This window comes from Leiobunum rupestre, chromosome 7 (assembly GCF_980474605.1).
Source record: "Leiobunum rupestre chromosome 7, qqLeiRupe1.1.hap1, whole genome shotgun sequence".
Lineage (NCBI taxonomy): Eukaryota > Metazoa > Arthropoda > Arachnida > Opiliones > Sclerosomatidae > Leiobunum > Leiobunum rupestre.
Window position 1 is genome coordinate 37,074,120 of NC_143390.1, and position 9,363 is coordinate 37,083,482.

At 38.9% G+C, this 9,363-nt stretch overlaps 1 protein-coding gene across 1 annotated transcript; it reads right to left on the minus strand.

The window, feature by feature from the left end:
* Nucleotides 1-1,379: 1,379 nt before the first annotated feature.
* LOC149936161 (zinc finger MYM-type protein 1-like) lies at nt 1,380-9,079 on the minus strand. Its single transcript, XM_090153641.1, has 3 exons — nt 8,995-9,079; nt 1,863-2,256; nt 1,380-1,791 (listed from the first exon to the last, which is right to left on the minus strand). The coding sequence occupies exons 1-3, from the start codon at nt 9,077-9,079 to the stop codon at nt 1,380-1,382; spliced, it is 891 nt and encodes a 296-aa protein (XP_090009767.1).
* Between the last annotated feature and the right edge of the window lie 284 nt (nt 9,080-9,363).

A 9,363-nucleotide genomic window follows, 5' to 3' on the forward strand; every position in this document is an offset into this window, starting at 1 on the left:
TAAAAAGTATTTTAAGGGCGGTTGGGAAAGCGGAGGAAAGGGTGTGTGCGGGGCTATTGTTCCAATTTACCGCTTAAGAAAACCCAAACTATTACCTGTACAACGACACATTATCGTCCACCGCAAATCGTTTTCTACATGTGGAAATGAAGCATCGAGGACAGTAGCGCCGCCAGGATTTTTTCCCAAGTAGGCACCGATGAATTTAGAGGCCCCCTCTACGCAATAATTTCAATCGATAATTTCACGTTTTTTTCTTTTAACTAAACTCTCCGTTTTGAAAGAGTTCCCCGTGTTTCTTATTGCAAAATTATGTGAAGCTAAAATTAAATTAATTTTTCACTTGTCCCCCAGTTTAACCAACATTTAGATATCCAATATCCCCAATTCCAATAATCCCTTATTTTAAATATTAAAGTCGTTTTACTCAATGAATGACACTCTGCGATTAGAGCTCTTCCCAAAATCATCAACCACTAACATCGGATGTTCTTTTAAATGATTCGATAAATCTCGATTAATGGATAATGTGACCAGGTTGGAAAGTTTATCCTCTCGCATTGTGGTCCGTAGACGCGTTACAATTCTATTCAAGGAACTGAAACTCCTTTCAGAAATATTATTGGCCACGGGAATACACAGAACAACTTTATAGTAACTAAGTCGGGAAAGCCACCTTCCATCGTCATTATAGATAGTGATAACAGTCTGTTACGCTTTTCAAATTTTTCGATTTTATTAAATTTCTGGCTATTTTAATTTGACCTTTCAATGAATCTAGGTCGAAATTAAAGCGAGTGTATATTTGGCAGTGGGCTAGGACGTCATTTTCAACGAGAAAGTTTCCGAGTCGGGGTCAAACGCAGTTATTCCTTTAATTAGGCTATTTTTTTCTAAAAATCGGTTTTTCATTTCTGATATAAATTTATCGATTATTTGGTAGTAAGTTGATCTCAACTGTTCATTTAAGGTCTTTGCTTCAGTGTCTCAGTTTCCTGTTGTACACGTTACCACACTATGCTTTAGTCTTTGATTAGGGATTATTTTTCGTTTTCTTAAAGCTAAAGGTACAGTGTTGCGATCGGGAACCGTGATAAAAACGGATTCTGCTAACTTAGAAGCTTCGTCCCAAATTAAGTCGAATTTTTCGGGGTTCCTTACTTCCTCTAAGGTAGTTATGGTAGCTATGCAAATAGCGATAGCTTAAGTTAGAACGACTCTGGAACTTTGTAAATATTCCGACAAGGAGTTGCTAATACCTAATATTTCAACTAAAGCCGTAATCAAAATCAAGTTAGTTAAGTTTTGTAATTGCAATATGTACCCTCGACACTCGGTAGCTTCTTCGGGCTTACCATTTTCTACCAAGTTCTCCAATGCTAATAGAACATAATCAAATCTACTTCTGAAGTAACGAAGACCCTTTTTTTGCTCCACCACCTAGTGTCGCAGTTTTGCGGCATTTTAAGATCTATTTCGTAGCCCAGCTCTTTTTGAGAATTATCAAAACATTCACTCCTAATAACTGAATTGCTTTGGAAATTAGAGATCGCTTGAACTAATCCGAGTAATTCCCTAACCGCGACTATATTGGAGCAGCATTCAACCAAAACTAAATTTAAACGATGGGCATAGCAATGAACGTACGGACAATTTCCACCTACAGCCTTCTCTATTTGAACCCTCACCCCTTTTACGTGCCCACTCATTACACTGGCCCCATCATAAGTCTGAGCAACGCAATTTTCAATTTTCAGTCCTTTCTCCGTCAAAAGGGTAATTATAGCAGAGCTGAGTCGAACTTATGCAAATCTGTGTATGCTAAAAATCACTCTACTACGTCAATTTCCTTTCTAGTATACCTAATGCAAACACTCAGCTGTTCTACTCCCGCATTATCTCTAATCTCATCGGCAATTAAGGAAAATAAACCACCTGATTCATTAACCTCCTTTACCATCATTCGCCTAACAAAATTTCCACTAAGGTTAATCAGCTTATTTTGGACAGTGCTATGTATGTATTTAGCATTATTTGGCATACTTTCGCACGTGGCTTTTAAGTCGGGATAATTTCTCGTTAATAAATCTAAAATTTCTACGAAATTGCCCCTGTTCCCATTTTGGGCGCACAGTAGTGACAGTACTATTATCTGCACGTGAGCAGCTAAGACATCTCTATTTCTAGCAACGTCTGTTTTATGATGCTGATCAACCTGACATACTATTGAGTTTCGAGATTTCGATTCCAAATAGTCTGAATATTTTTTATAAGACTGTTGGTGTAAAGATTTAGTCGAAGTAAAGTGTTCTTCGAACTTTTTGGCCATTTTTTCCAGTCCGAAAACACCTCAATAAATCCCGTATTTCTGCCACCTCAAAAATGCCGACAACAAAAAAAAACTTTATCGTTTGCTACAGAATATTCGAGCATTTGGTATTTGGTGTACCAAGAAGAATTGAAGCCTCGGTTTTGCCACCCATTAGGGTTTTGGGAAAAGACGCGAGGTTAGGTTGAACGGGCAGACAATCCTTATCTAAACTAATATCTAAAGCAATTAATCGTCTTACGTTTGAATTGTCTATCTTTGCACTCGAGGCTCTATTAGAGGATTCAACCAAAATTTCCGATAACTCAGAATTTAGACTGACATCGACATTGGGTAAAACGTCAACAACATTTTTTTTACTATTTTCAGGCTCTGTAAAACCTAGAGTCTCCCCAGAATTCATTTTATTTATTTTAGCTGACGGTTGAACTATACTCGCCTCTCTCTTACATTTTTGGCGTTTTTGGGCCCCGACATAAACTTTCGGGAACTCATTCTGGTTTTAGTTTTTAAAGTAAAAACTACAGATATTACATCTTTTAAAAATGGTACCACTATAGTCTTAAAAAACTAGTTTTAAGAATGGTACCACCCTCGGCACCACCAATAGTTTGGTTCAAAATATCTATCTACTAAAAGCTTGAAAAAGCCAACTATAACTATATTAACTAGCCCGAAATGTTTTTTTTTTAAAACAAGCGCAGTACGGCTTCTTTAAACCTCTAGGAGGTAGAAGTCGGCACTTGCCAAAAATATTTAAACAAAAAGGACACTAAATTAACTGACTGAGAAAGACTCGAAATGTAGAGAACTGCTTTGAAGAAGCGCACAAAATGAAATCAAACTCTGGTAAAAATAATGTCTTAACTTCGTTAAGATAAGAGTGACCACCGGCCTTTCGAACACGTGACCCAGTGGGCGAATCACAAACCCCCAAATAAACTGGAGCTTTCCATTTTTACCCCCATGGTGGAGGCCCACCCTTTTAGGTTGATATTGCGCTTATCAACAAACGACATTCTTGACAACACGGTAGCTCTGGGATGAACCATAGAAATCGGATAACAAACTAGAACGATTTTTGAAATTTTGTCGCGGGTTCCGATTAGAACTTTTAAAAAACCCTGCCTTTGGCCCATGCTTTTCGTTTGACTGGCAACGAAAGTTACGCCATCGATGCCAAACTGGTGAACTAGCACTCTATTTCGCCTAAAATTAAATGGCCGACTTTAGCTCGACGCTAACGCGGTTTTTTTTACATCTTTAAAGTAACTTATGTTTAATTAAAGTAATCAAATCGTGTAAGAGTACATACTCAAAAGAAAACATATCTTTTCACAGGTTAGTGTTAGAAATAGTTTTCTTTTTACCATAATTTCCAATCGCTAAGAACGCACTAGAAAACGCGTTTCTTTCAAATCATAGAAAGATAGTTTTTTAAATAAAAAATGAAGAATGGTCCAAAATTCCGTAATCAAATATTTAAGGAGTAATTACTCAAACAAAAACATATCTTTTCACAGGTTACTGTTAGAAATAGTTGCTTTACGAGCAATGGTTATGGGGAAAACCGGTGCACAGTAATGGTTTATCGCGAATATCTACGTTAGTATTGTATGTACAGCTATAAAACCAAGTATGAACATTAGGGTCCGGCTATTTCCTACAAATAATGTGCTATGAACATTTTACATACGAGCAATCGTTGTGTCGTAATCGCGGTTTTAACGTTGTACCTGAAACGCGTCTTACAATTTTGCACCTTCGTTTACTTAAAACGCATCCGCCGCTCTTCATGTAACCGCGTTTAAAATTTACCACCCAGCTAACTCTTGTTATTTTTGCAATAAATCGCTTGAAAATGAAGCTATTGTGAAGGTTGTGTGAGACAAAATGATGGGAAAGTCGGAATAATGGATCACTTCAATTTAAGTTCATACTGACTGCCGTAAGGAAAAATCCAAAAGACCAGTATCAATGCTTTGAAAAGAAAACACGACACCGATGAGACTGTTCGAAATGTAGAACGCGAGCGAATCAACCTACCAAATGATATAAGAAATATTCAACATAGAAAATTTCCCGTTTATATGAACTTAAATGTAATATAAAATCGTCTTGAAAAACCGTTTATTGCTTTATAAAATTCAAAAATAATATTAAAATTATTAACATTAATAATATAATAAGTTTGCGTTGTCAACGCGCGTATTTTGAAACGGAAAAACCCGATTACTGTTGTTAAATCTTGGATTAATAATATGATCTTTTTAATACGAAACAAATAACGAAATACGTGGAATTTTTGGCGTTAAATAAGCTTAGAACGTATTTCGTTATTTGTTTCTTATTACAAGGAGCGTTCGCCAACATTTAACCAAGATTTAACGATAGTAATCGGGTTTTTCCGTTTCAAAATACGCAGTAGATTAAACCGAGGCTTAAGACTGGGCAAGATTCCGCGCCTTAAAATTTTCGTCTACTTTAAAGATACATTCTGAACGAACCAATGGATGAAAAGTTATCATTTCCTCGTGCGAAAGGGGAGGGTTAACAAGCAAGGCCTTGTTAATTTTCCGCCTCCCGCGACTACAGGGAGAATTTCGAATGCACCACGGGTAACTATACCGCCATCTAGTGAGGCTAAGATAAATTATTTAATCGAAGAAGATCGTGAGAAACGTGGTCTGTAAACCTAGGCTTAGCCCAAAGACTATATAAGCTTTTATATAGTCTTTGGCTTAGCCGTGTTTTGTTTTTGAGAGGTCAGTGGAAGCTTGGATTAAAATTAATCCAAGGTGGAAGGCGGTAGCTGCAGCAGCTGTTCAATATGGAAAAAGTAGATGAATTAAAAACCTTTTCAACTAATCTTAAAAGACCATTTATGTATGAAAGAACAGAGAAATACTTAGTTTTATTAGAATCGGAAAATATATAAATTACTTAATGGAGCTACTTAAGATATATGAAACCCAGATAAAAATATTTAGACCTGCAGTAGCAAAGAATATGGGAAGACCAAAGAAACAGAAGGCTACGGAAGAAGAAGAAACTGAAATAAACCACAAGAAAAGAACTAGTAGAAATAAACAATAGAAATGATGATTTCGTTTACGAGTAAGGCTACCTTTATGTTTCTATTCAGATTTATTTTTCAAATAAAACAAGTAGAATTATTGTAACAAAATAATACAAATATTTATTGTTTATAATTTTTAACGTAGTCAAGTTAAACTAGTTTTTATTAGTCGTTAACTGGGCTTCATTAATTAATAACAATTAACTGATTACGATGATATTTGTTTGAGCTATTCTTTCCTTGGACGTTTCTTCTAATAGTGACAGCCTTTCTTCGACAGACACATGATGCACTTGTAATTTTTCCCCAGCAGCATATTTTATTTATTTATTTGTTTTTCGAGAAAGTTTCGCTCGGCCGTCGCCAGGTAGCGTATTCAAACCTTCACCGCGGAGGTGGGGAGGTTCTCTTTTCGAGAAGGAGAAAATGACATCCGGCCACTAAGGTGGGGGAAAACGGGGAACTTGCCTCCCGTGTTAGAGGAATAGGACGCTGATAATTTCGGTTCATGTATTTCTGAAGTTATGAAACTAGCTTTTAAATAAACCTTGAAACTTATTTCAAGTCATAATTATAATTCACTGATGACAAAATTCGTGAAAAGTATTAATATCGTTCCGAATTACAACCTACTTTCTAAAATCTCACTTTGCTTTCTAATACGCGCGTTAACAACACAAACTTTACCTAGACGAGCAGATGCTCGGTTATCTACATGGTGCGGGAAAATATTATTTTTGAATGTTATAAAGCGATAAACGATTTTTCAAGACGATTTTATATTACATTTAAGTTCATATAAACGGGAAAAATTGTCAGTGGAATATTTCTTATATCATTTGGTAGGTTAATTAACGTTTAATTATCGCCAACTTTACATTAATTTCAATGGGGTGGAGGAAAACTTTTAACCAAGTTACGCGCGAGCGCGCCTCCTTAGGCAGCGCAGCAGGGCCGTAACCAGGGGGGGGGGGGGGGGCGTTCGGGCCGTGCCCACCCTGAACCGTATGGTTGTATGTACAATTTTTTATTTTATTTTTATTTTTTTCCATTGTGTGCCCACCCTGAAATCAAATCCTGGTTACGGTGCTGCAGCGCAGATGGCGTTACTGTCGTTTTAGCCAAGAATCTAATCGGTACCTTGTCAGCCATTCGATTAAGAATTCTAGTTTGTTATCCGATTTCTATGGGACGAACAGGTGTCAGGTGCAAGGGCTCCCTTTCTCGATTTGCATCTTGTGAGCAGGGAGACATTTCGCTCTTTGAACTTGCCACGAGGTGGAGGGGAGCTAAGGTCCGAGGTAATTTTTACGTTTTACGATAACGTGTGCGACTTATGGAAGCAGCTGTTTTTTCCCCGAATTACCATGATCCCCCTTTACAAATAAACTCGGAATGTTAACAACGCTTAACCTACCCTTTTTAGGCTGCAGGGGGCCCCTGAGGGGGCTTGTTTTCTAAAGTGGAAAGGAAAGATTACCGGCCGTTCAGGAATAAAATAAAACTGGTAGTCAATGAATTTTAGGCCCCAAGAAGGCACCTTTTTCGTAAATTGGAAGCCTAAAGTAGGCACCTTTTCTTAAGTTGGAGGCCCCAAGTAGGCCTATAGTTCTTAAAATGGAGGCCCCCTAAGTATAGGCCCAAAATTTGTCAACGTAGGCACGTGCCTACTTGTGCCTACCGCTGGCGGCACTACTGGAGATTGTTCTATCACCATCACTTAGATTTTTTATTTGGCGAAATATTTTTCTACCATGGATGGCGCTAGTGACGCTAAGTAGCCCCTCAAGCACGTAGATCATGGGCAAACTACTACTAGTAGTTTGCCCATGCGTAGATATAGAAAGTCTAAGGGGGGGGGGGGGACCATAGAAATCTCATAGGTAACTAGAATGCTGCCGTGTAACTGGCAAATGGCCAAACGCCGTGGCAGACGATAGCCAGATCTCAGCCAATCAGAGCTCAAAGAGTGGTTCTGCCAAGAATTTAATGTCACCAGAGAGAATGAAGGCACCTATAGTAGCGGATCCAAGGCAAAACTACGGTCAGTGTTATTCCTTTATTAATTCTAGTACAAAATTTTTATTTCAATTCAAATAAATATCTGAGAAACTGTAATTTAATGTTCGCTAATTATAAATATTAAAAAAATAAATTTCCTTAAAATTCACACGTGTAAAAACGAAACAGAAATTAAAGTGATCCCAGTTAGCTTGTAAAATTTCCCACTGTATCCTATAAATTAAGCTGTACCTCAGTACTTCTATGCATTGGGGGAACGCCCATAAGTATCTGAAGGGGCTACACAGTGTCCGGCGCGCCATCTATTTGCCACTTTTTCTATAGCCAAACTCTCCTATGGTTTTTAAAGTGGCGAAAATCAATTAAAGTTAAGTTCCTACCTTTGTTTTGCCTAGTTTTTTAATTGGCTGTCATTAGATTTCGTCTGTTGTCAGTTTTTTCTATTTTCGTTTTTGTTTTTTAATTTTTCCTCTTCTTTGTTCTGGTGCTAAGTCCTTTTATGTAATTTTGGAGTGTGTGGTGCGAAGACCCCGCTGTCATAGGCACCAAATAAATATCTTTCTTATTTTGAAAAAAAAACTCTCCTATGGTAGAATTTCTAAGTGATCGAACCATCTGCCTGAGGCCATCTTCACAAAGCCACACAGGAGCGCTCCAGAGAAGATACGACAACTTCGGAATAGCCAAGGAGTTTTTAAGCAGGAAGAAACCGTGATGGGCTGCGATGTTCTCGAGGTTTCTCGCCATCACCTTTAAAGCCTCAGTCTTACTAGCTAATTAGCAAGAGGAAATAGTTTCAGCAGATAGGGGCGCACCGAGGAGCACGTAATTTGGTCGAGACAAAATTTTCATTCCAGGTGCTGCCGCGGCGAACATAGATTTAAAGTGCTGTTCGGGAAAGCAACCCGGTTAAGAATTAAAAGCTCACACCTCGACGGGTTTACTTCAAGGCCTATGTCGGACGAAAGCTCCTGTAGAAGTTGAAGATCTTTCAAGACGACATTAGGAACATCACCCAAACAGGTAACATGTATTTAACTCTGATTGCATACGGCATGCTACGTTTTGAACGAGAAGGCAAAAAAGTGCCGGACCTAAGGGATCACCTTGCTGGACACCCCCTTCCGAAGAAATAAGAGCCTCACCGTAGGTAAGATGCGTCGGGGCCTTATAGCATTGCCGTAAAAACAAATACAATTCCGGATGGTGCCTGTAAACCCGCTCAAGGAGACGGTCATCAGCTAACGAGGAGAAGATTTTTATGGCGGCAGTGTCCCTAGATTGGTATAATGAAAGAGGAAGAGCGTGAATACCCCTTCGTATCAAAATATATGCTCTGGTTTAGTAGACTTGTAATCATAGTATACAGTATCTGCATTTTTGAGACCCAGGATTCTTCCATTATGGATCTAAGGCTCCTGTATGAGGGCCACGTCTAGTTCTCCACTGCAAACCTTCGACAGAGGACTGCTGAGGCTGCCTTACCCAACCACAGTTTTTGGTGTTGGTGCTGGGTTACTCGCCTGCTAAGGGGGTGGGTACAGGATTAACCCTACCCCCTCACCAGTCAGACCACTCTCACTTTCACCTGAAGCCACTGTGGGTTGGGCTGACCCTTCTTTACCGGTGGAGGTGTTCTCCACCACCATAATGTCGGAAATATCCAACAAGGAGCCCAGGGTGATATAACCCAGTTATCCGGCCAGATCGAAGTCCGACATTTCAGTAGCAGAGTCCTCTGCCACCACTTCAGGCTGCGCTGGGGTGTTAGGATTTTTAAGGACTTGGAAAGTACCTCTATCCACCCCTGTGTAGGCAGAAAATCCTGTCTTCTTTATAACTGCGACAGACTCTTCATCCATCTGGAAAATACAGCAGATTGAGTTCTTGTCATAGACAGAGGTGACATCCTTAGTCCTGAAGGCGACCATGA